This window comes from Haliotis rufescens, unplaced genomic scaffold (genome assembly GCF_023055435.1).
Source record: "Haliotis rufescens isolate VD_foot unplaced genomic scaffold, xgHalRufe1.0.p SCAF_100, whole genome shotgun sequence".
NCBI lineage: Eukaryota > Metazoa > Mollusca > Gastropoda > Lepetellida > Haliotidae > Haliotis > Haliotis rufescens.
Window position 1 is genome coordinate 560,001 of NW_025963781.1, and position 27,838 is coordinate 587,838.

Sequence of the window (27,838 nt, forward strand, 5' to 3'; positions counted from 1 at the left end):
CCCTGAGCTGATGATGAGCCTAACCAGCCTGACTGTTCCTGGATCACCCAAACCCTCTTAGCTCATCAGTCCGGAGTAGAACAGGTCTTCGGCAACCCATGCTTGTCGTAACGACTTCATGTTAGAGACGACTTGTGGGATCGGGTGGTCAGGCCCGCTGACTTAGCTGATGCATGTCTTCGTATCCCAATTGCGTGGATTGATGCTCTTGGTGCCAGTCACTGGATTGTCTGGTCCAGATTTGATTATCGACAGGCCGTCTGTCAATAACACATACTGTCGCGGCCACACTTTGTTGAACGAGGGGTTTTGGTGAAAATAGCTTTACGTTGTGTTCAAGGATTTTGCACTTTTAAGTGGCGAAAAAGTATTCACGTTTATGTACCCGTCCGTGCTAGTGCCGCTTTTATAGTGCTGAGATACCAGGCCGCAGTTTAACATGAATACCCCACTCAGACACAGTATACTGACTCCGAGCCAAACAGTCCTAGTTTTAGCCAATTAATGCAATTAAGGCAGGGTAACAACAAGTACCATCTTTTATGTCTTTTGATATCACGCGGCCAGGGATCGAAGCACCGACCTTCTGTTCTCCGGATGGACGATCTACCCACTAGAACAAGACGGCGGGTTGACTAAATATGAGGGAAAACTTACGGGTGTGAGGGTCCCGTGTGACATTGCTGGGGTCCAAGTCACCCTGCCTCAAGAACTTCCCAACTCGGCCGACAGAGACTTGAGCCTGTAAAGAAACATTATAAACACAATTAAACACAAATGTGAACAAATACACTGATCCTGTCAATAAACACAATTGGACTGTCAAAAAGGACAATGAGCCTATTAATACACACACTGAACCTGTCAATAAACACAATGAACACACTGAGCCTGTCAATAAACACAATGAACACAGTGAGCCGATCAATTAACACAATGATTCTGACAATAAACACAATGAGCCTATTAATAAACACAATAAACGCAATGACCCTGTCAATAAACACAATGATCATGTCACTAAACACAATGAGCATGTCAATGCACACAATGAACCTATCAATAAACACAATTATCCTGTCAATAAACACAATAAACACAATGAGCCTGTCAATTTACACAATAAACACATTGAGCCTTCAATAAACACAATGAACCCGTCAATAAATACAATGAGCATGTCAATGAACAACATTGATCTTGTCAATAAACACAATAAACACAATGATCCTGTCAATAAACACAATGAGCCTGTCCAAAAAGAAACCACTTGGTTTTGCACAAATAACTTTAGAACTAGACCATCCAGGTATTCACATATTTTGGGAAAAAAATACCAAATATTACTTATCAATCTGAGGTTATCATCAATCATTCTCTTAAGGTTTCCAAACCTAAAGCACCACGTGATATATGTACAGCATCTTAGAGTAATGACTATATAGGCTTGCTCATGTTGAAACATGGCATGTCAAACCATTTATATAAATATTTTTAAAGGTTAACAGTGCTGATCACTGTCAACCATTACATATAAAGATATATGTGTGTATTTTTTTATAAGTTGCGTAGAACGGGGAATGGGGGATGCTGTATTTTCTTTGTTGGAGACCCTGGATTTTCAGGCAATGCACTTGGATATAAGGCTGGGAGTTGGGTAGTGAGGCTGGCTGTACAAGTGGATGTAAGGCAGGGTGTTGGGTAGTGAGGCTGGCTGTACAAGTGGATGTTAGGCTGGGTGTTGGGTAGTGAGGCTGACTATACAGGTGGATGTAAGGCAGGGTGTTGGGTAGTGAGGCTGGCTGTACAAGTGGATGTAAGGCAGGGTGTTGGGTAGTGAGGCTGACTATACAGGTGGATGTAAGGCAGGGTGTTGGGTAGTGAGGCTGGCTGTACAAGTGGATGTAAGGCAGGGAGTTGGGTAGTGAGTCTGACTGTACAAGTGGATGTAAGGCAGGGTGTATGGTAGTGAGGCTGGCTGTACAAGTGGATGTAAGGCAGGGAGTTGGGAAGTGAGGCTGACTATACAAGTGGATATAAGGCTGGGTGTTGGATAGTGAGTCTGATTATACAAGTGGATATAAGGCTTGGAGTTGGGTAGTGAGGATGGCTGTACAAGTGGATGTAAGGCTGGGTGTTGGATAGTGAGGCTGACTATACAAGTGGATATAAGGCTGGGTGTTGGATAGTGAGTCTGATTATACAAGTGGATGTAAGGCTTGGAGTTGGGTAGTGAGGATGGCTGTACAAGTGCATGTAAGGCAGGGGGTTGGGAAGTGAGGCTGACTATACAAGTGGATGTAAGGCTGGGAGTTGGGTAGTGAGGCAGACTATACAAGTGGATGTAAGGCTGGGTGTATGGTAGTGAGGCTGGCTGTACAAGTGGATGTAAGGCTGGGAGTTGGGTAGTGAGGCTGACTATACAAGTGGATGTAAGGCTGGGTGTATGGTAGTGAGGCTGGCTGTACAAGTTGATGTAAGGCAGGGTGTTCGGTAGTGAGGCTGGCTGTACAAGTGGATGTAAGGCAGGGTGTATGGTAGTGAGGCTGACTGTACAAGTGGATGTAAGGCTGGGAGTTGGGTAGTTAGGCTGACTATACAAGTGGATGTAAGGCTGGGGGTTGGGAAGTGAGGCTGACTATACAAGTGGATGTAAGGCTGGGAGTTGGGTAGTGAGGCTGACTATACAAGTGGATGTAAGGCTGGGTGTATGGTAGTGAGGCTGGCTGTACAAGTTGATGTAAGGCAGGGTGTTCGGTAGTGAGGCTGGCTGTACAAGTGGATGTAAGGCAGGGTGTATGGTAGTGAGGCTGACTGTACAAGTGGATGTAAGGCTGGGAGTTGGGTAGTTAGGCTGACTGTACAAGTGGATGTAAGGCTGGGAGTTGGGTAGTTAGGCTGACTATACAAGTGGATGTAAGGCTGGGGATTGGGTAGTGAGTCTGGCTGTACAAGTGGATGTAAGGCTGGGGGTTGGGAAGTGAGGCTGACTATACAAGTGGATGTAAGGCAGGGAGTTGGGTAGTGAGGCTGGCTGTACAAGTGGATGTAAGGCTGGGTGTATGGTAGTGAGGCTGGCTGTACAAGTGGGTGTAAGGCTGGGAGTTGGGCAGTGAGGCTGATTATACAAGTGGATGTAAGGCTGGGAGTTGGGTAGTGAGGCTGACTATACAAGTGGATGTAAGGCTGGGAGTTGGGTAGTGAGGCTGGCTGTACAAGTGGATGTAAGGCTGGGAGTTGGGTAGCGAGGCTGGCTGTACAAGTGGATGTAAGGCAGGGAGTTGGGTAGTGAGGCTGGCTGTACAAGTGGATGTAAGGCAGGGTGTTGGGTAGTGAGGCTGGCTGTACAAGTGGATGTAAGGCTGGGAGTTGGGTAGCGAGGCTGGCTGTACAAGTGGATGTAAGGCAGGGAGTTGGGTAGTGAGGCTGACTATACAAGTGGATGTAAGGCTGGGAGTTGGGTAGTGAGGCTGGCTGTACAAGTGGATGTAAGGCAGGGAGTTGGGTAGTTAGGCTGGCTGTACAAGTGGATGTAAGGCTGGGAGTTGGGTAGTGAGGCTGGCTGTACAAGTGGATGTAAGGCTGGGTGTATGGTAGTGAGGCTGGCTGTACAAGTGGATGTAAGGCTGGGTGTATGGTAGTGAGGCTGGCTGTACAAGTGGATGTAAGGCTGGGAGTTGGGTAGTGAGGCAGACTATACAAGTGGATGTAAGGCTGGGAGTTGGGTAGTGAGGCTGACTATACAAGTGGATGTAAGGCTGGGAGTTGGGTAGTGAGGCTGGCTGCACAAGTGGACAATCAGTACTGACCTGCACCAGGAATGACACCATCAAGGGCAACAGGGTGATGGGGAAGCGGAGGATGTTGAAGAGGGAGAGGGCAACGAAGGCCTTCTGTGCATCCAGGTAGTGAGACTCTGAGGCCAAGACATACGTGGCAAACGTGGCCAGGGTTACCTGTGGAGAGAATATGCACACCTGTGAACATTTAGTATACACCTGCGGACATTCGCTCCACACCTGCAGGCATTCACTCCACACCTGCGGACATTCACTCCACACCTGCAGACATTCACTCCACACCTGCAGACATTCACTCCACACCTGCAGACATTCACTCCACACCTGCAGACATTCACTCCACACCTGCGGACAATCACTCCACACCTGCAGACATTCACTCCACATCTGCAGACATTCACCCCACATCTGCAGACATTCACTCCACATCTGCAGACATTCACTCCACACCTGCACACATGCACGTATTCACTCTTCACATGCACACGTTCACTGTACACCCGCTGACATCCACTCTACACCTGCACACCTGTTGACATTCTCTCTACACACGCACACCTGTAGATATAAGACATTAAATTTACGACTGTACACCTGTTGCCATTCACTCTTCGCCTGTAGATATTCAGCCTACACCTTCAGACATTCCCTCTACATCTGCACACATGCAGACATTCGCTATTCATCTGCACACCTGTTGACATTCAATCTACACTTGCACACCTGTTGACATTCACTCTACACCTGCACACCTTTAGACATTCACTATGCACCTTTAGACATTCACCCTAAACCTGCACACCTTTAGACATTTCCTCTACACCTGCACACCTTTAGACATTCACTCTACACCTGCACACCTGTTGACATTCAATCTACACCTGCACACCTGTTGACATTCAATCTACACCCTCACACCTGTTGACATTCACTCTACACCTGCACACCTGTTGACATTCAATCTGCCACTGCACACTTGTTGACATTCACTCTACATCTTTAGACATTCACTCTACACCTGCACACCTTTAGACATTCACTCTACATCTGCACACGTGTTGACATTCACTCAACACATCAGCAGAACATGGCCCCTATCTTACGTACCATGAATGGAGCACAAGTAAAGCAGAAAGTGCTCCCTGCCTCCAGGTACGCCCCCTTTTTGAGGACGAGAAGCTCCTTATTCCGGATCTCCAACACCTTCTCCTGGAAGGACGGCTCCCACGCATACAGCTTGAGCACCTACAGGTGAAACACACGGGGTGAGGTGAGGTGAAATTGGGTTTAACGTCGCGTCCAAGATTATTGCACTTATATAGCGACGTGCATGCACGTGTATGTGTGTGTGTGGCTGCTTGTACTAGTCCGGACTGATGCCGATTTATAGTGCTAGCTCACTGAGATACCATGCCGCAGTTTAACATGAATACCCCACTCAGACACAGTATACTGACTCCGAGCCGACCAGTCCTTGTTTTAGACCCTTAATGCCGAGCGCCAGACAGGGTAACAACAAGTACAATCTTTTAACGTCTTTTTGTATGACGCGGCCCGGGATCGAACCCTCGACCTTCCGCTCTCCGGGCGGACGCTCTACCACAAGACCACGGAGGCGGTCTGAAACACACGGGGAATATCCACTAGAAAACACTCGTTATTACTCATTTCAATTAATAGTACAAAGTTAATTATATCGACAGGACACACTTCTCAAGTCACATTTCACAATGACTAGCATTGCTTCCATACCTGAGTACAAATAAATTGCAATTTCATGGCGTTTGATTGGATAGACAAGCAAAGAAAATTGCGTTTATGTTTCCGTAAATTGAAAAAAAAAGTAAGCCGTGCCCACAAACTACTTTTTCCTGATTAGAAACAATTACATATATTGTTAGCAATTGCATTAGTAAACTTACCGCTGGTTTATAATGGCCCTATTTCTCCTGCTTAGGGAGCCTGAGTAAATCTGAGTAGATGATCGTAAGAGTTTATCGAGGGCTTACTAGATACAAGTTTTAATCGTAAAAGGTCTCAAGCTAATGCAAAAGCCGATCTATAATCTTCCCAAGTGCCGTATTTTTGACGGAGGTAAATGGGAAGACTGGCAATGTTGGGAATAGTTTTATGTTGACACTTAACTCCGAGGTTAGATCACCATAACTGGAATCTGTTCCACTTAGAATTGTAAAGTGCAGAAGGTGACTACTTGATGGATTTAGAAATGCAAGATGAGACTTCATCTGAAAATTCATTCTGAGACAGAGATTGTTTGATAATTTCCAGACATGTAGATGTAGATTTTGAACATTTGGCTGACACAGGAGATGTGTTTCCAATCAGGAAGTGGATACATCAATAAATCAATGATATAGCTGGCCACGCCAGGGCTACAAGGAACATGGTGCAGTGATGCATTTGAATCTTCCTCGGAATTTCTGGAATCAGATTGGTAGGCGGGTAGAAATTAACCAAGAAAGTCTACAAGCCCAAAATGTGATAGCACATAGCAATAACCTCAAAATGACTGAAAATCTACAAGATCTTAGGGCAGTAACATTAACAAAACTGGTCCTGGTTAGAGGGCAAGTGATAATTTCTATACCTGGGGTAAGCATATCCCAGTATCCCATCCCATGATATTGACTCCCCATGCCTCCAGAGGGGCGGTCGGGTAGCCTAGTGGTTAAAGCGTTCGCTCGTCACGCCGAAGACCCGGGTTCGATTCCCGACATGGGTACAATGTGTGAAGCCCATTTCTGGTGTCCCCCGCCGTGATATTGCTGGAATATTGCTAAAAGCGGCGTAAAACCATACTCACTCACTCACTCACCCATGCCTCCAGACTGACAAAGACTGACGTCTCTTGTTTGAGGCGTGTCGCGAAAAGATCCTTAAGCGGCAATACCCAAACCTGACTGATAAATTCGAAAGCGTGTGGTTGTGGAGTCCATCCCTGGAGACTACTTTGTTGGCCCGAGAGAAACTGTCCACCAGAATGTAAATTCCCTGGATGTGATGGACCTGAATCATGCCCTGTACGTTACGAATAAACGTCTGGTCTCCCCCATTAGAGAACAGGATTTGGTTCCCCCCTCTTTGTTGATAAAAGCCACGACTGCTGAATTCTCTGTGGCAATGAGAACAAAAGTGTTGACGATCCGAGCTAATGTCATTGGTCCCACTTCGAACTAATTGGTGTGAACTCTGAGCTATAAGGCCCACCATGTGAGGAATCCGGATAAAGGTTTAGAAGACACGTTGGAAAGGAAAATGTGACATTCTCTGGGTCAATCTACCAAAGTAGTTCTGTTCTTACTTGAACTACTTGATCCACGTCAAGGTTCTTGAAATGATTTAGCTATGCTAAACGTTCAGTCTTCTGTTCACTGTAAAATCCTTGATCAATGTTAGAGACCCTATCAGAGATTTCCTTAATGGAACCTGATCCCTGACTCAGAAGGATTTCTATTTCCAAGAACCTGTTCTGTTGTAGAGATACAATGCCGGTGATATAGTTGAGCATTGCTCTAATGTATTTCATGACTTGAGAACGGATCAGCTCCGAATTTTCCAGATGAACTATGAACCAAAAAACACTAAAAGCCTAGAGAGTTGTCCACTTGATACAATTCCACAATGGCTCCTTTCTGTAATATCTGTAATATCTGATTCACGGCTTCAATGGCTGCCGACAGCTGGGGTTCTTGGGGATAGAATATTTGCCAACAGGGTCAATTGAGGTGAAAATCCCCACCTGAACAACACTGAATATCTCTAGGCAGATTAGTTCATTCATTCAAGATCTTCTCTGCAGTGGGAGTTGTGGTGAAATGCTACTCCTAAAAAAAATGTGCTTCTCTCAATGACAGTCAAGTCCCTTACAGGCAAGGTTGAACTGATAAAGATGATCACCACTCAAAAAGGAACACCAAGTTTCACCATGGAAGATCCAAAGCACAGAAGTCTGGATGTGGAACCATTCAACCTTCCTTCATACATTGCTGGAGAAAAATCTGAACTCAGTTGTCAACAGGGTTAATTTAGGTCTGGACAGTCCTGTTACGCTGATCTATCAAACTAGACTGCTGCAAGCTGGACAGTTCACGATAGTTCAAGACAAATGATGCTCGAGCAACATCTCTGTCAACTGTACATGATGTCTTCTGCCAGGCCCTAGAAAACAAAGGTGCATTGAAGCTACAACCAGTAATAGTTGTATTCGATCAAGCTATGTATGCCTAGGCTGATGAAGTTGCGTGGAAACATGAAGTGAAATTTTGAAGCCTTGTCCTGCGACTTGGTGTCTTCCACACAATCTGCACCCAACTGACTTTGGCGATGCAACTGTGCATCTGACTCCCACAAGTATTGTGGTAGATAGTAGTTCTGTATATATTAATCATGTTTTATTAATTAGCTTTTAATTTACTATGTATGTTGTCAATAATGGTATTTTGTATATTTCAGATATTGCAGTAATCAAGAATTATTTATTGTATTTCTCATTTCAGGCTGCATACTTAAGTAGTTGTTAGTCAAGTATTGTCATTAAAGCCCTATTCCAATGTCATGTTTTACTTAGTGGGTCAGTCAACTGCTTGGTGGTCAATCAGAGTGTAAGCCCAGGCGTCCTCTGGATTGGCTAGTTTTAAATCTCTGTGTCCCACTTTCTAACCCCTTTGTTTTCACACTGCACTTGGCATTACTACTTCACTGTGCACTGGACTGGAAGAAAGGATATACTTATATAAAGGTTAGTAGTTAAAAGTTATAATTGTATTTTATGCCAGTATAATTATGCAAATCACTTAAGTTTAATAAATGTCTATATAGATCCTTAATTATATTTAAACATGTCACATTTACTAGTATTAGTGTGTGCATGGTGAGTGTATGTATACTAGATATATTTCATTTTACTATATGTGTGTCTGTGTTAATCTAGGACATTTGTGTATTCTGTAACTTGAATTGTGTATTAATAAGTTGATAAAAGTTTACATGTTATGTTCATGTGTGTAGATAAACATACCTTCATGATGTATTTTATATCATGAACAGGTTTTCACGAGGGATTTAATCTATTTACAAGGGATTGTGACCACCCAAATACACCCCAGTGGGATTCACCGGGTATATATATATATGTATACTTATATATTGTTGCATTGTAACATAATATTATATTTATTGTACCATATTTATATAAAATGTGTAAATCCATTAAACTTACATATCTAAGCTTATAATTGTGAAATGTTATAAATGATATATCATGTATAGCTTATAAGTGTATTAGATTATTAATTAATCTGCTTCAGTTTTGATGTACTAGATATAATTGTATGTTTATTATTGTATTCATTGTTCCAGGGTGTCGGTTTACCAGAACAGAAAATAAATTAATCATACCTCACACCCTAGCCTGTGTCATTATGTTATTTGGGATAATACATATGCACATATAATGGCTACAACAATGGAGCCCCCAGTGAGGATCTGTTGACGACTGATGTTGGGTGGAGTGACAATTCCTGTGATCCAGTGACCATCCCAGTGATCCAGTAATGGACTGCATACCCATGTGAATACGTGGTAATTATGAACTATTTGTGTGCAGAATGTTATCAACTTGTACCAAGATTCACGCAATCATGGACTCGTTTCCAAAGCTAGCTATGAAGCAATTGCTTTAGTTCTGTCTCATCAAATGTGCATTTGTTCTATTGTCAGCAAACAGTCATAATTGTGTTATACTCTACAGAAGATGCATCTTATATTTCTTTGAAAATTCAAATGGTGTTCCCTGTCATACTTTGTTACTGATTGTACACTGCAGTGTTATTCCTGTGTTGCAACACATTTTTTTCTATTGTATATTCAACCATGGTGCCATTACTGACTCAGTTAGGTGTGTCAGTTTGTTGAGTCTTACCCTGAAGGTCACTGTAAACTGTATTTCTTTATTTATTAGTGTTGACTACATGCATATGTACCCGGATACACATGCATTAGTGCTGCATGGTATTTCATTGTGATGTGTATGAGTGGTGTGCTTTGTGTTTACATAATGCTTAGATAAGATTTAAATACTTGCTTAATTAATAAAGTGTGTAGGCATTCATCTTAGGCATTATGCATTAACCAAACCAAAACAGGTTATCCATAAACCCAGAATGACTCTGTGACTGACTCACTACATATATTTATCAACACCCTGCACTCACAGCACCTTGCACACATCTATGCACCAAGATGGTATAACAGGTGGTTCTGGTCGTGTCCCACTTATATTGTCATTAGTGTCGTCAAGCCAGGTTAGTTTGCTTTGATCTCACTCACTCATTTTATGTGATTGAACCCACCTATGCCATACTTTAGTATTAATTGGTAGTTAGACATGTTCATATTCTTTTCCAGGTGATCAACTCAGATGACTTTGCTGCTTCACTTGGTTATATCAAGTCTGCTTTACTGCCCTTCATTTCGTTTTCAGCTCATAATGCCTTCTTTTTAGCTATAATCATATTCTTGTCAATTTGCTTCTTTCATCGTCACATACATACTTAGTCACAAAGGTGACAACAGCGCTGGCGCCATTTTGCACTTTAGCTTTTTCGTCTTAGTGACACTTGTTAATATAAACTCTTCTTAGAACATTTGTCCGCGATCAAATCCACTCTGTCCAATATGGAACTCAGTAAGGAGGAGTTGGGTAACATGGTGAAACTGTTTAGAAAGATGGGTATGACACCTAAAGATGATACTCCAGAGGATTTAAAGGATTGGATACATGGAATGTCTCAGGAGGAAGGTATTGCTATAAAGATGGAAGACTCGTCTGATACCTCACAGGCGCAAACAAGTCAAAGCCATCCGACATCAGTGTCTTACCAGCATTTCCCCAGATTACCATTCTTCAGTGGAGAACATGGGAAAGATACAGAGTATGATCTTTGGAGATATGAGGTGGATTGCCTCATGGAGAGTAAGACATACAGCCCCGAGGTAATATTGCAAGCCCTTCGCAAATCACTTAAAGGAGAAGCAGCTTTGGTTTCCATGAAATTAGGTCATAAGGCATCTATTGCAGAGTTGTTGTCCAAATTTAAGAGTGCTTTTGGAACATTACGGAGTTGTTCCTCTTTGTTATCAGAATTCTACAGTACAAGTCAGCATGATGACGAGGACGTGGCAACCTGGAGTTGTAGGTTGGAGAGGTTATTGTTCCAGCTTACTGAACTGAAGCACATCTCACAAGAAGAACAGGATGATATGTTAAGGTCAAGACTTTGGGATGGTCTACACTCATCGCTTAAGAGTCTTGCTGGATACAAATATGATGCTATATCCAATTTTGATGAATTAAGACTATGCCTCCGTGAACTTGAGTTTGATCTGAACCATGGGAAACGAGACACACCCAAGATCAGGCCCAAGTCTGCAACTGTGAAGATGGCCTCGATAACTGAGACTGCCAAAGAAAGAGACCTTTCGGAACTAAAGGACATGATGAAAGAATTGAAAGCAGAAATTTCAGAGATGAAAGAACAACAGACACAGATGTCTGCTCAGGTATATCAGTGTCAGTCATTTATACACCCCGATCCACAAAGCTATGAGGACAGACAACACCAGAGTGGCTCATGGAGAGGAAGAGGCAGAGATCCCAGACGTCGACAGGGTAGAGAGTGTGGACAAAAGGTTACTTGGAGGGGTGCACAGTCAGGGGATGCCCAACAGGGTGCGGCTGCGCCACAGTATCAGCCCCCCAGCCTACAGCAGTCTCAACCGACAGATGGACATATCACGTCACAGTGGAATAACACACAACCTCAAGGAAACACACCTATTTGCTACAGATGTGGATATCCAGGCCATTTAGCCTATGGTTGTCGTGTCTTATTGGATCATCAGAGGCGCCCTTTAAACTTGCCCGGGCCTATGGGGAGGGGCTACCATTAGGCAATTCTCAACGCCCCACACACAGGAAACTGCCTCAAGGATTAGTAGGAACTTCTAATGAAGTTGAAGTTTACATTGAGGACATTCCAGTGTGCGCCCTTCTTGATACTGGAGCCACTGTATCAATACTTTCTCAATCTTTTTATGAGAATCATCTTTCTCATATCCCATTAGTGTCTTTGGATAAGTTGCTAGATATTGAATGTGCTGGTGGTGAGCAACTCCAATATCAGGGAATTATCGAGGTTTCAGTTAGGACTCCTGGAGGTGGTGTTAAGGAGGACTCTGTATCTTGTCTGTTTCTTGTGGTATCTGACACCAGATACAATGCAAAGGTGCCAGTTTTACTGGGCACAAATGTGTTATCACATTTTCTTGAAACATGCCGAAACCAAAATGGAGATAGGTTTTTACAGAAGGCCAATTTGCATACCCCCTGGTACTTAGCATTCAGAAGTATTGTATTACATGAAAAGGAATTGGTGAGAAACCATGGGAAGCTTGCTTTGGTTAGGAATGCAGAACATAAAAGTGTTGTAATCCCTAGTAATAGCACCATAGTCATCAAGGGCCAAATGAGCAGAGGGTTAGCATATCCTCAGGTTTGTGCATTGCTACAACCAACCATCAGTTCTGCAGTACCACATGATCTTGACATTGCCCCAACTATCATCCAATACAACCCTCAAAGACAAGATACCATTGAAGTGCACATCTCAAATGTCACTACCAAGGCTGTCGTCATTCCGACTCGGGCTATTTTATGTGAGCTGCAACCGGTCACAATTCAAGATCTACCACCTGGTCGTCCCGTAGACTCTGACACATTGATTGATCAGATAGAGATGGATAAGGAGGGCCTAACACGTGATCAGATTGAGGAAGGATTAGACACCATACTCAAATTCAAGGACATCTTTTCCAAGGCAGATGATGACTTGGGTCACTCAACACAAGTTCGGCATCGGATTGAGCTCTATGACCACACGCCCTTTAAGCAGAGACATCGTCGTATTCCACCAGCTATGTTTGATGAAGTTAGAAGTCATTTACAGGAGTTGCTATCTGCAGGTGTAATAAGACACTCACACAGCCCATGGGCATCCAATGTAGTCCTTGCTAAGAAGAAAAATGGAAAACTCAGGATGTGTATAGACTTCAGGCAACTGAACCGCCGAACCATCAAAGATTCCTACGCACTTCCCAGAATCGAAGAAATGCTTGACTGTTTAGGTGGTATGACCTACTTTTCTGTCCTTGACATGAAGAGCGGCTACCATCAGGTAGAGGTGGAGGAAGATCATAAGCAAAGAACCGCATTTACAGTAGGTCCTTTAGGGTTTTTCGAGTATAACCGGATGCCCTTTGGCTTATCCAATGCTCCAGCTACTTATCAACGATTGATGGAGAAGTGCTTAGAAGGCCTTCACTTGAATATATGTCTGATCTATATTGATGACTTGATAATTTTCTCCAGGACATATGAGGAGCATGTCGAGAGGCTTAAGCTTGTGTTCCAGCGGCTGCAGGAATGTGGACTTAAGCTAGCTCCCAAGAAATGCAAGTTTTTCAAGAGAAAGGTCAAATACGTCGGGTACATTGTTTCAGCTGATGGCATTGAAGCAGATCCTGAGAAGATTGACAAGATTCGTCAATGGCCTACGCCAACTACACCAGAACAAGTTCGACAATTCCTGGGGTTTGCAGGCTATTATCGAAAATTTGTCAAGGACTTTTCAAAGATTTCAAAGCCTTTATCTGAACTACTGCCAAAGACTGCTTCCAAGAAGTCAAGAGCCCAGAAGCTGACCAAACAGGAATGGACATGGGGTGTTTTGCAGGATCGAGCTTTCAATGAGTTGAGGATAAAGTTATCAACATCGCCAGTGCTTGGTTACGTTGATTTCTCGAAGCCTTTTGAACTTCATACTGATGCCAGTACCCAAGGTCTCGGTGCAGTACTGTACCAGGAACAGGAAGGTCACCTAAAGGTTATTGCTTACGCCAGCAGGAGTTTGAACCGTTCAGAGAGAAACTACTCAGCACATAAATTAGAGTTCTTGTGTCTGAAGTGGGCTATCTCTGATAAGTTCCACGACTACCTGTATGGTAATGACTTTACTGTAGTGACAGATAATAATCCGCTCACATACGTACTAACTACAGCTCGACTTGATGCTACGGGTCATCGCTGGTTGGCAGCCTTGGCAAGCTACAACTTTAGCATCAGATATAGACCAGGAAAAGAGAATGTGGATGCAGACACTCTGTCACGACTGCCCACTAAAGACGACAATACCGAGGTTGATCAAATCACAGCAGATTCAGTTCGTGCTATCTGTGGAATGATCAATGTAAACAGCTTGGTAGAAAGTCTCTGTATGTCCACAGAAGTAACAGGAGAGAAGGAAATCAATGTTGACGAAGATCAGTGTAACATGAATGCCAGTGATTGGAGACGTGCGCAAGCTAGAGACCCTTGTCTGGCAACCATCATTGAGGGACTGGAGAACACGATCAAGCCTGACAGAAGGTCATATATAGGGAACTCAGAGATGACAATATTGTTGAAGAACTACGATCACTTCAGAATCCAGAAGGATGTTCTCTACCGTGTTGTTCAACAGCATGGAACTGAACAGAAGCGACTTGTTCTCCCTTCACGGTGTCGAGCAGCAGCTTTACGAAGTCTTCACGAAAATATAGGACACCCAGGCAGAGACAGGACAGTTTCTCTCCTCAAGGAAAGGTTCTACTGGCCTGGTATGGCCAAAGACGTTGAGATTCACATACAATCTTGTGGCAGATGCATGAAGCGCAAGTCCTCCACCTCAATTCGTGCACCTCTGGTTAGTATCACAACATCTCAGCCACTTGAACTAGTGTGCATGGATTTTTTGACATTGGAACCCTCTACAGGTGGTCAGCAATATGTTCTTGTGATAACAGATCATTTTACTCGTTATGCACAGGCATATCCATCAAAGAACACTTCAGCAAGAACCACAGCAGAGCTGTTCTTCAACAACTTTGTAGTCCATTATGGTTTGCCCAAAAGGATTCATTCGGACAAGGGAGCTAACTTTGTGGGCAAGGTGATGACTGAGCTCTGTCAGATTCTAAAGATCGACAAGTCCTCCACAACACCTTATCATCCCATGGGTAATGGAATGTGCGAGAGGTTTAATAGGACATTGTGCAATATGCTTGGAACACTTGAACCTGAAGCCAAGAAGGATTGGAAGATCAATGTTGCACCACTAGTGCATGCGTACAACTGCACACGACATGAATCAACTGGACACTCTCCTTTCTATCTCATGTTCGGTCGTCATCCCAGACTTCCTATAGATCTGGCCTTTGGACTAGACATAGAACCTGTCACCACGAGATCAATTCTCAAGTATACCAAGACCTTTCAGGAAAAGCTGCGTAATGCCTATGAGATAGCTACTAGACAAGCCAAACAGTCTCAATCCCAGCAGAAGTCCTACTACGATCAGAGTGCAAGAGCAGCTGTATTAGATGTGGGTGACCGTGTCCTTGTTAAAGTAGTAGCTTTTGACGGTCGTCACAAACTAGCTGACAAGTGGGAAGATGACATTTACATTGTCACAAGCCAACCAAACCCTTCTATACCAGTGTATGTTGTTGAAAAGGAAAACGGAGGGGGCAGGAAGAAGACTCTTCATAGGAATCTGTTACTGCCCATTGGTTCTCTTCCTAGACCAGAAACATCTATTCCTGTACCCAAACCACGGAAAAGGAGGTCTAGCCCACGTCTGCAACCTACTATGAGAGAGACAACATCAACCGATAATGATCAAAACACCACCGCAGAGAGTGAAGATGATGACTTTGCACTCGTCCCCATCTCTTCATCAGAACCGTCAGTTTCAGCTGCAGATGTAGTTGATAGGCCAGCTGAGGTAGAGGCAGATATAGATAGTACTACTGATGATGAAGATGCAGAGGACCAGTCACAGGAAGTTGCTCTAGATTTGGAGCAGGATGTGGGTGCATCTTCAGCGGTGGATAGATCCAACAATGATACATCTGACACAGCACAGACATCACAGGAGGACGAAACATCTGAAGTTCTGAATTTACCTTCAGAACCAGGGATAGCACAAGATGTTAGCGTACCTCAAGAGAGATTGGTCACACCACCAGTACCATGTCCCAGGACATCCAGTCGTTCCAGGACTAAACCACAGTGGATGACCAGTGGTGAATATGTGATGTCAGCAGCTGTACCAAAACCTGATTGGAAGTCCAGAGCAGAGTACCTCACTTCATTGATGCTCAGTGGTATTCTGACGAGTGATCCTGGACAAGTTCAAGACACTCTACTTCACCTTATCTCAGGCAAATGATGAGGACATCATTTAGTCCCAGGGGAGGAAGTGTGTGGTAGATAGTAGTTCTGTATATATTAATCATGTTTTATTAATTAGCTTTTAATTTACTATGTATGTTGTCAATAATGGTATTTTGTATATTTCAGATATTGCAGTAATCAAGAATTATTTATTGTATTTCTCATTTCAGGCTGCATACTTAAGTAGTTGTTAGTCAAGTATTGTCATTAAAGCCCTATTCCAATGTCATGTTTTACTTAGTGGGTCAGTCAACTGCTTGGTGGTCAATCAGAGTGTAAGCCCAGGCGTCCTCTGGATTGGCTAGTTTTAAATCTCTGTGTCCCACTTTCTAACCCCTTTGTTTTCACACTGCACTTGGCATTACTACTTCACTGTGCACTGGACTGGAAGAAAGGATATACTTATATAAAGGTTAGTAGTTAAAAGTTATAATTGTATTTTATGCCAGTATAATTATGCAAATCACTTAAGTTTAATAAATGTCTATATAGATCCTTAATTATATTTAAACATGTCACATTTACTAGTATTAGTGTGTGCATGGTGAGTGTATGTATACTAGATATATTTCATTTTACTATATGTGTGTCTGTGTTAATCTAGGACATTTGTGTATTCTGTAACTTGAATTGTGTATTAATAAGTTGATAAAAGTTTACATGTTATGTTCATGTGTGTAGATAAACATACCTTCATGATGTATTTTATATCATGAACAGGTTTTCACGAGGGATTTAATCTATTTACAAGGGATTGTGACCACCCAAATACACCCCAGTGGGATTCACCGGGTATATATATATATGTATACTTATATATTGTTGCATTGTAACATAATATTATATTTATTGTACCATATTTATATAAAATGTGTAAATCCATTAAACTTACATATCTAAGCTTATAATTGTGAAATGTTATAAATGATATATCATGTATAGCTTATAAGTGTATTAGATTATTAATTAATCTGCTTCAGTTTTGATGTACTAGATATAATTGTATGTTTATTATTGTATTCATTGTTCCAGGGTGTCGGTTTACCAGAACAGAAAATAAATTAATCATACCTCACACCCTAGCCTGTGTCATTATGTTATTTGGGATAATACATATGCACATATAATGGCTACAACAGTATCATTGTCCAATTGAAGGAAAAAAACATCCCCGAATTACACACAACTGTTTTGACCAGCACTGCACTTGCTTCGGTGTCATCCACAATTTCTGTTACAGCAATGGCAGATGGGGAGACCACATTGCGAATATCAAACGTCGATTTGTTTCTAGCCTTTGAAATTCATGCCACTCAGTTAGCTAAAAACTACTAAATTATGCTGAGGACAAGTAAAAATCCAGTGATGATATTCCTCCATGGCTACAAATAATTGATGACTGTTGGTTGTTTCTATATAACGGTGACCTTAGACCTCAGACCCAATTGTTCCTCCTGTTGAGGACTTTGTTCATACTTGGCCCAGTTTGATAAATTATATACAAGTTGCAGTTACCTCCCTTGGAGATATTAAATATTTTGATGTGGAGAAATAGCTACATATCTAGCTGTATTTTTAAGAAACCTCTGAAGCATGTCCCCTCACCTTCATCCCATTGAGGACTTCGTTCATCAGCTTGAGCCTGTTGTCCTTGCACTTCATCTGTTCCACCTGATAGTTCCTCTGCTTCGTTGCGATGAAGGCATTAATGGGCATGAGGAGCACCATGACCCCGAGGCCCGCGAACACGGAGGCGCCCATGGTGCTGTACAGCATGTAGAGAGCCAGGCTGATCTGCAGCGGGGCGGACCACAACATCCAAAGATACGCCGTCACGTCCTGGAGGCGCTGACAATCCACGGACATCAGGTTCACGATCTCACCCATTGTAGACTCCTTCTTGGCCTCGTTACTGATGGTCAGGGCCTGGAGTGAGGGAGAGGGAGAGAGTCAAATGGAGTCAAATAGAGCGTTAAGAGACTCGGTTAGAGAGTTAGAGATTGAGTTTGAGGGTAAGAGTGTCAGAGAGTAAATGAGTGAGAATCAGTCAGAATGGGAGAGTGATAGAGAGTAAGAAGGTAAGAGTGCTAAGTGACAGTGATGGAGAGTGTGTTTGAGGGTAAGGGAGTGAGGGAGTGATGGATTTGAGATAGACTTTGAGAAAATGTGTGAGTGAGTCAGTTAAACGTGAGTGAGAGTTACAGAGTGAGTAATAGACTTAATATGTAAGAGTAATAATATGAGAGTTTGGGCTTGGGTGCAAGGTGACAATAACCATTAGGATCAACAGAATAGGAAAAATGACAAAACCTATAAGTGAGTGAGTGAGTATGGTTTTACGCCGCTTTTAGCAATATTCCAGCAATATCGCGGCGGAGGACACCAGAAATGGGCTTCACACATTGTACCCATGTCGGGAATCGAACCCGGGTCTTCGGCGTGACGAGCGAACGCTTTAACCACTAGGCTACCCGACCGCCCCTACAAAACCTATAAAGGGACATCAGTGTTAGAAATTAAGAAGGGGCATTGTGGTCATTACAAGGACCCACTTCTTTTCAGGCTTAATTACGAACACTTGGCACAGCCTAGCACTCACCACCTTCCCGAGACAAGGAGGTTAACTGACTATAAAAGTCCAGTTTCCACCCTTGCCAAACTAGGCTGCAATTATGGAGTTCTATTTTGCCCGGACTAACGAGTCTATGCATAGTCCAATCAAAATCGTGTAACAAAATTAACATGCGGTTCGTAAACTGACGAGTGGATTTCGGTTTTGCACCATCAACTTAGCGTGAACATATATATTCCAAATCTCTTCATATTTTTAATGAAGGTGATCACATGATTTGTGGCACTTCACGAATTAAGACCCGTTTATTTACAATAGAGATCTTGATTATCGATCAGCTTGTCTTCACTGGGAGGCGCCATTTTTTTCAAGTAAATGCAAGTGATATGAAAGGTGGAATCTCATTAGTCAATAGGAAGGACTAAGAAGGGACATAACTCGTAATAGCTTCGATCGAGCCCAGGATTTCCAGTGTGGAAACTGGACTTTTACAGTCAGTCACTCCCTTGCCTCGGAAGATGAGCACCCACCTGCCACCTTGGTCTAAATGTTGCGGAGTTATTAGAGTCATCCCTTACTGCTCTTCACCATACATTTGAATTAGCAGACAAACAATGTAATTGCTGGGACTGTTGATTTGCCCGAGTCCAGTCTCCCTTTAAGTGATGTTTCCAAAAGTTATGGTTTTTTTTATTTCAACCACCAACCTTATCCATAAAAAATACACTAAATAATAAATGCAAAAACATCATATCTGTCAAAATGTGCCCACCTTCTTGAAGACGGCGGAGATACAGGCAGATTTGATCCTCATGCCGAGCGTCATGCCGAGATGGTAGTTCTGGTGGGAGAAAACAGACTGGACTGTGGCCACAACGAAGAACGAGCAGGCAAACACATAGCCCTTCCACTCCTGCTCGCTCTCCCGGTTCTGTGTGTAGCTAATCAGAGCACTGGAACAGACAGAGTACCTTAATATCTGCTTCTATATATATCATGCTTACTAGGGCTGGGACGGGTAACACGGGTACTCGGGTCGGGTGGGTACTGAGTAGGACCCGGGTACCCACAGGACTACCCGGGCCCGTGGTTAGTCACGTGATATATTGTTTAATGACAAAAAGTATCTAACACTCTATGTTTAAACTACAAGTCACTAATGTTTGCAGTTTTTCCTAACTACTACGCCCATTCTGACTTTTATATGTTTGAATAAAAAGAAAGCTTCAGTCAACTTCAGTCTATACACCAGATCATTTAAAATTATACATGTATCTAAACACATTTTACCAGAGCTACGGTCAAACTATTCCCAATCGGACAGTTTCTATCCTACCTACAGCGGGTACCCGGGTAGGGTCGGGTAATAGGGTGGTGGGTACCCGGGTAGTAACTTTGGACTCGTCCAAGCCCTAATGCTTACTACCATACACTGACAGATCTCTTTCCTGGGTATTTTGTTTATTCTTACTTGAAACTGTGCAGACACAAAGACCAGATTGTCAGCTGGTGCCTTTTGCTATTTAGGGACTTTGGACATTTAAATTTATTTCTCCGTTTCCATGGCAACAGGCCTGACTTTGACTCATAGTGCTGTGTACCTGACATAGAAATACAAAGTTCCAAATCCAAATTCCATGGTATTGTTTTGATAACTCAATAACTTCTCTTGTACACGGACAGACAGATTAGATGGAAATTATCTCATCAAGTTGGATTTAGAGTAACAGTCAGATGGGGGCTGTCATCTTTGATTTCTCATCATCTGATGACTCTTGTTCAATATCGCTACCACACTGGTTGGAGTTCATGTAAAGCTATGAATAGCATCAGACTTTGGGATTTACTATTCTTAAGGGAGATTATCAGGCTCGGCATCAAATGGAAAGCTTTTAGTGGATTTTTTTTCTCAACATTCCAAATTCACTGTTATATTCTATTCTAGGCCACACAATTGTATCACTGACGAACTCAATTTTAAAATGGTGCACGTTGCAATGACTGAGGGGCAATGATGGCGCATTCTTTTTTAATTAATTCCAATCCAATAAAACAAATAAAGTATCCCGAAAACAATATGTTTTGATTGTAAACTCGTTAAAACTTAAAATCATCAACTCACAAATACTGAATTACGTTAAACATGGTTAGAGCACTCTGCAGATGTTTTGGGTCAAGTGGGCAAGTCCAGAGTGACCTCAGAGATTATTTGGGTAGGCCACTCCGTAAGACAAGTAACACTTACTTGAGCAGCATAGGACTGACGAACTGAAGCAGATCATAGATGAACTTGCAGAACCAAGACACAGCGATCTCTAACCAATATGTCTTTGCGAGAACTTTGAAGAGTGACGCTTCCTTCAACTTGATGCCATCGTCGTCCTTGGTGCCCTTGAACTTGACCTCCTTATTCTTGATGGGATCATGCAGCAGGGGGGTCTTCTCGTTTGTGGATTGGATGGCTAAATGTTGCTTGGAGCCCAAGCTGCGGCGGTAGTGGACTTGCAAGTGCCGCTTTTTCCTACTGACAAACAATAATTCTCATCGGTTGGTCAAAGTGAAGATATTTAATCATATATCCTATTTTATTGGTCAAAATGGCCACAAAAATCAAATTTAGTTGTTCTGTATATTTAAGCATGAGATAATCAAACATAATAATGTCATTGTGCGGATTCTAATCTCATTTCGTTTGTTTTGAATTGAGCTCAAAAACACATGTTTTTTCTGATTTTGAAGTAAAGTTCATCATGCAGTTTCACCGTGTTTCATTATCGAATGCTTATAAATGACGACCCTTGACAAAAAAATAGTAAGACAGGGTTCGCTTGTCATGCAGAAGACCCGGGTTCGATGCCCAACGTGGGTACAGTGTGTGAAGCCCATTTCTGGTGTCCCCCGCCGTGATATTGCTCACTCACTCACTCAATTTGTTTGGGTACAGGACACCGTACTTTGTGTACCCTGGTTGTACTTACTCGTTGATGAGTTTACTTCTGTGGATTTCCTTGTCCCATGCGTTGTTGAACTGGGGAACAACTCTCTCGCTCTTGTCTCTCGGATGAAGCTCAAACATGTCAGCCTCCTCCAAGCCTTTCCTGTAACCTGTGAACACCATGCTGGAACACACAAACCATCACATCGGCTGTAACACACTTCATCACATCAGGGGGCACAGGTGGCCCAGTCGTCTAAGGCGCTGTGCAGAGTTGCGTCCCTTGAGCACGCCAGAAACCCGTGCTAGTGGGTTTCACCGAAGTGGTAAACGTCTGTGACTTGCATCACTCCAGGCTTTCCTCCCACATTAAGCTGACACGCCGTGATATAACTCGAATACTGTTAAAAGCGGCGTTAAACCCAACTCACTAACTCACTCAGTCATCACATCAGTTGTAACACACAAGACTTTACATCGGCTGTAACAAACAAGACTTTACATCGGCTGTAACATACTTCATTACATTGGCAGTAAGAATAAAGACATATCATCAGCTGTAACACACTTCATCACATCGGCTGTAACACACAAGCCATCACATCGGCTGTAACACACATGACATTAAATCGGCTGTAACACACAAGCCATCACATCGGCTGTAACACACTAGCCATCACATCATCTGTAACACACAAGCCATCACATAGGCTGTAACACACTTCATCACATCAGCTGTAACACACACTTCATCACATCGTCTGTAACACACAAGACATGAATTAACAATATTACATGAGAATCAAGTTGGCCCCAAATCTACCCTATTGCAGTTTGACATGCATCAGTTGTGAGGATGAAGGGTTCGTTTTGGTCAGTATATGTGGCTATTGTGCTTAGTTTAGTCTTTCGAATGGCAGTTGTTGGACCATTCTAAAGGCGCCTCTTTTTGAGAAGGTTGAATTGAGGGGAGGTGATGCCAGAAAAGTTTGCTACAAATTTGTGATAATAGAAGCCAAACCTTAGAAATGACTCACGTCATGGACATGTTTAGGGGCTGGGATCTGTTTTTGAAGAATCAACATGGATAACATCTTGGCTGAAGACATGCACTAAGTAGGTGACATGTTTTGTCACAAATTTACATTTGCTTGGTTTTAGAGTGAGTCCTGCTTCTTTGATATTTTGGAATACTGCCTTGAGATGACTCAAACGTTCCAAAAACGTTAAAGAAAATATTATGTCATCTACATATATTAGTATGTAAAGAAAATTCATATGTTTTAGTTGCTCTGAAATGGTTTGCTGAAATGCCATAGGAGCATTTTTTAGGCTGAAAAGAAGGCGATTCCATTCAAAAACACCCTCGGAAATGATGAAGGCTGACTGGTGTGTTGTATCTGGATGGAGTGGTATTTGCCAAAAGCCACTAGCACATTCAAGGACACTAAAAAAATGGAGTGGCTGTCGCCTACGGTATCAACGACATCTTCAAAAGGGAAACATATAGGTTTGGTAAATGCATTGAGGCGTCTATAATCTACGACAAAGCGGTAGGAGCTTATGCCTTTTTAACCATGACAAAGGTAGAGTGCCATTCAGAAGAACTTGGCTGAATGATATTGGCTTCTAACATTTCATGCACCCGTCTCGTTTCCTAATGGCTGCGTTTTAGCTATAAAAGAGTCTCTAATCTGTTTATTCAGTACATGAGTGGGCCAGCGGCCCATAGTACAATTCGGTTCACCAGACATGTATAAAAATACAACTGTGTACACCTAAATACACAACAGCAAGGCATTCATAGATAAAGAATATTACTTCTGCAAAAATGAATTCCTTAACTTAAAAGCGTGGTAAATATAACAAGCCAGACTTCTAATTGTTGACTGATGCAGAGACGACATAAGTATGTAAAATTGTTCTATTGATGGATTTACATAATATTTTTGAGGAATATATGTCACTCGGAGAGCACAATATTTTTCACAAACCAATACAAAATGGTATTCAGACTCAACATAGCCTGTTTTACAAACCATACATAACCTTCGCTGTCTTGGGATACCAAAATATCTCCCGGTTTCTATGTGGAGCGAGTGGGAGCTAGCTCTAAAACGTGCCAGTGCAACGCGAAACTTATTGATTGTAATAGCCGATAAATAAAATTCCCTGCTAAACCTAAATTTATAACAAAGATATGATGAATACTTGGGGCTATTGGTCAAAGCAAAATGCCAATCTTGTTCATAAGAGCATTTTAATCTTTGTATGAACTCATCAATAAATGAAATAGAAATAACAAGATGCTGATTTTCCCATACATAGCCAAAGCCATAGGCGTACAAAAGTAATTTAACTCTAGAGGCCCAATTAGTCTTACCTGCTATGGCCTGCTGCACAAGCATATTGTAACTTTTTCGTGGATAACGCGAATCGGGCATCTTTAAAATCTTACACCAATAATTCAAGCATCTTTTGAAAGCATAGATATACAAAGGGTATCTCCCACACTCTCCACGCACAACATGATTGGAAGTTGTCTCATGGGTCTGGTGTTGGTTGGTTGGTTGGTTGGTTTGTTGTTATAACGCCGCACTCAGCAATTCTGGTGTAACCTGTTTCTATTTTGTGATGATATATAAGGGAGTGTGTCCTAATTCTGACATTTTGAGGCAAAAACGATTTTGATAACCCTTTTCAAACCATTTCAATAAACCTAATTGTTTCAATATGTTTCCAAAGTGCAGCAAAGTTCTGTCTCCTTTGTCTGTTTAATGTATACACAAACATTTGGCGTATCCCCCTCATAATAAGCCCCCACCGGACAGGACCCTTTATTCTCAGTGCTCTCTGTAGATGTTAATTAACACCTCCTTACGTGGGTCACTGACATCATCTTTGTAATTGAAAAGCACATTCCTCCAGTAGTTGTGAGTGCAAACATGTTAACCACAAAACTTGGTTTTGCTACAGATGGTGTTGAAAAAATGGTCTTATATTATATATAATGTTATATTTTACTGCTATTGTCATAGTTTTAAAATCACCTGCGCATGTACAATTAATATGTTTTAGTGAACAGTGAGAAAAGTTTAACATTCTTTCAATAGGTTGAATTTGAAATGTGGCGTTAAAAAAATAATCACGGCTCTCGTTTAAGAAGGAAATAAATTTATTTTCTCAGCCCCTAAAATATGAATAATAAAGAAGACTCTACCCAAAACAACGCCCCCCCCCCCCCCCCCCTTAATATCAAATGGTCCACCCCTTAAAACTCTAATACATTCAACATTAGAATCGGTCATGGTACATACCTATTTATCCACCAAAATGTGATTCTGTTTAAGAAAGATGATTCTTGTTCTGGAGATGGCTTCTGCAAAAGAAAAACACACACCTGCACAGGCATCTCCAGTTACGGTGACAATACATCATAGTGTTGCTGTTGGTGTGTTGCTCTCTAACAACGTAATATGTGCAACAGTTTCATGGTAGTGATATTTAGTATTGTAAAACAAGTATGCTAAACAGCTGCTATCTAAGTGGAAAGACTACAAAATGTTCAGAAATCTTCAACACTTTTCATTGTACTGAAAGTTTTCTTTACAAGCCCAAACAATTTTCTTTCTTGTACTACTGATTCTTTGAACCAAATTGGCTGGAAGGAGGGGGGGGGAATAATATTTTCTTCATCTGTTTTGTGACTGTTAGGCTATCGATTCTGGCGATCTCTGTAAAACCGAACGAAAAACGGCAACAATAGCAAACTAACAGACTACATCCGTCCTATGTCATCTTGCAAAGTAGTGCACCTACATTTCCCATGTCGTAGTATCCGGCTTGCGTCATCTTCTCAGTGAAGCAGTGCACCTACCTTGCCCAAGTCGTAGTACCCGGCTCGCGTCATCCTCTCGGCGAAGCAGTGCACCTACCTTGCCCATGTCGTAGTACCCGGCTCGCGTCATCCTCTCGACGAAGCAGTGCACCTAACTTGCCCATGTCGTAGTACCCGGCTCACGTCATCTTCTCGGCGAAGTAGTGCACCTACCTTGCCCAGGTCGTAGTACCCGGCTCGTGTCATCTTCTCGGCGAAGCAGTGCAGCACCAGCTCCAGTAGCATCAAGGCGAAGTAGATGTAGAAGATGCTGAACCGGAATATGTGGCCATTGTAATCCTGAAACACAGTCCAGGGATACAACATGGTCATCCTATGAAACACACACATTATTATTAAGATTTATCAGAGGTAGGGGTGCAAACGTGAATGTGTAGCTCACTGCTACAGTGAGTGAGTAAATGGTTTAATGATGCAGTGTCTCAGCCAGAGGTGTACATGGGTGTAACCATCGAAACTGACCTCACTGATGTAATCATGGTAACTGACTCCACTATTGTAAGCATGGTATTTCATCTCACTCATGTAACCATGGTAACTGATCTCCTGAATGTAACCATGGTAACTGACCTCTTGGATGATCTTGGTGTAGAAGGGGATGATGTTTGCGAGGGTGGTCAAGAGCCAGAAGAACCAGAGAACACCGGACGTGATGATGCCCCTCTTCCTTTCCAGCTGAATCAAGATCGTCGCCAGCAACTGCAAACATCACACGCCACAGTGCTAGCTACGATCAACCGTCGTAAGGCTCACAGATCAAACAACTCAAAATTTGAAATTGTTGCACAAAATTAACATTTTAAGATTACGTTTAGTTAGTGTTTTTCCTGTCAAGAATTTCTATGCTAGTTCAAGTGTATGAAAACAGTTCAACCAGAGAAAGGAAATGGCTTGTGCAAAACATTGTCATTGTGCAAAACAATATCCAGCTGTCTGATTGGCTAGTTGCTGTCTTGTAAAAATAAATATGCACGTTAGTTGTGTGGCTTCCAGAAACATTGTAATGCCACAGTGTTTCATATGAAGTCATCAGCTTGTCACATCATGATTGATCCTTTTCACATTTTGAGTCAACACACCGAGCCCACTGGCAGTCGTTAGGCAGATCTGATATTGTCACACATACATGTTTATAAAGTCTCTCGAATTCGTAACGATAGACTTGTTGAAATTTCGAAGCTGAACAAGCCGTACACCTCTCGACCTTGGGCCTTGTATTTTTCTTTTACTGAACCTCTCTCTACAATTCTTCATGAAATAAATTCTACAAAGATATTTGCCATGGATCCTCAGGGTTCTGACGTTTTTGTCACTCTATAAAGGTTTTCTAAAGCACAGCATATTTCATGAAGTGTTGTAATGACTGACCAAATTAGGAAACATTTTTGTCAGATTTGCGAATGTCACAGTTGATGGTGTAATGCACAGTGGCCATGGCCGTATCCATGATCCATGGTCTATATATCATTGTGCTTTCCCTTGTTGTGATATTATCGTTTGATTTTATCAAATCTTCATATGTACTTTTTATCATTTTCCTACTTCCTTTGAACCAAATTACGTGTTTGATGAAGCATGTGGATAATGATAAGGAAAGGTTTACAAATATCTATCAGACAATGATGACAAGTACCTCCCTGAAATCAAAACTACTTAATCCAGGACTGGATGCCTTCAGCGTCATCACCATATTGGACACAACAAGGATACACACAACAACTGCAATATTGTTTTGAAATATTGCAGTATTATTGCAACAGCTGAAATAGCCTGGGTGTAAATTGCTACTTACAAATGTCCCTGCCTTGATTCCGCCCGAGACATACACGACATCGTAGATCTTCTCGTTCTCGCCATCGCTGGCTGCCTTGATAAGGTCAATCACCGCCAGGAAGGACAGGAACAAGCTGAAAAACTGAGAACACGACACAGACTTCACAGACCTCACAGTTTCATATTTACCCACCCATGGACATGTTGCTCAACAGAAACCCCTAGGAATTCCAGGTCAGTTTATAGGTCCCGAGCAACCGTATTCCAGTAATATCACGGTATGTCAGTTTAATGTCAACACCATACCCGTGCCCGTGGGTTTCACCGAAATGGTAAACGTCTAAGACCTGCATCACTTCGGGCTTTCATCCCATGTTAAGCTGACATTAAGCTATTTTATCGGCAGTGTCTGATAAGCCTATTAAGTCTTGATGTTAGGACATTTTGTATGGAAATGTTATTTTATTGTTGTCTATCATGTATCACTTTAATAAGCTAATTATGTCTG

The 27,838-nt window shown here is 42.3% G+C and overlaps 1 protein-coding gene across 4 annotated transcripts in view; it reads right to left on the reverse strand.

The window, feature by feature from the left end:
• The window catches only part of LOC124120529 (multidrug resistance-associated protein 1-like), a 59,175-nt gene that overhangs the window by 24,515 nt on the left and 6,822 nt on the right, over nt 1-27,838 (reverse strand). For 3 of the 4 annotated variants that reach the window (XM_048391870.1, XM_048391871.1, XM_048391869.1), the window contains exons 3-13: nt 27,350-27,472; nt 26,128-26,256; nt 25,711-25,836; nt 24,977-25,038; nt 21,703-21,843; nt 20,970-21,248; nt 19,497-19,677; nt 17,758-18,078; nt 4,908-5,045; nt 3,810-3,956; nt 658-742 (exon numbers count right to left, since the gene is read on the reverse strand). In XM_048391870.1, coding sequence (XP_048247827.1) covers nt 658-742; nt 3,810-3,956; nt 4,908-5,045; nt 17,758-18,078; nt 19,497-19,677; nt 20,970-21,248; nt 21,703-21,843; nt 24,977-25,038; nt 25,711-25,836; nt 26,128-26,256; nt 27,350-27,472 — 1,732 coding nt within the window. The remainder of the gene's footprint in view (nt 1-657; nt 743-3,809; nt 3,957-4,907; nt 5,046-17,757; nt 18,079-19,496; nt 19,678-20,969; nt 21,249-21,702; nt 21,844-24,976; nt 25,039-25,710; nt 25,837-26,127; nt 26,257-27,349; nt 27,473-27,838) is intronic. The other variant, XM_048391872.1, reaches the window with a different exon arrangement.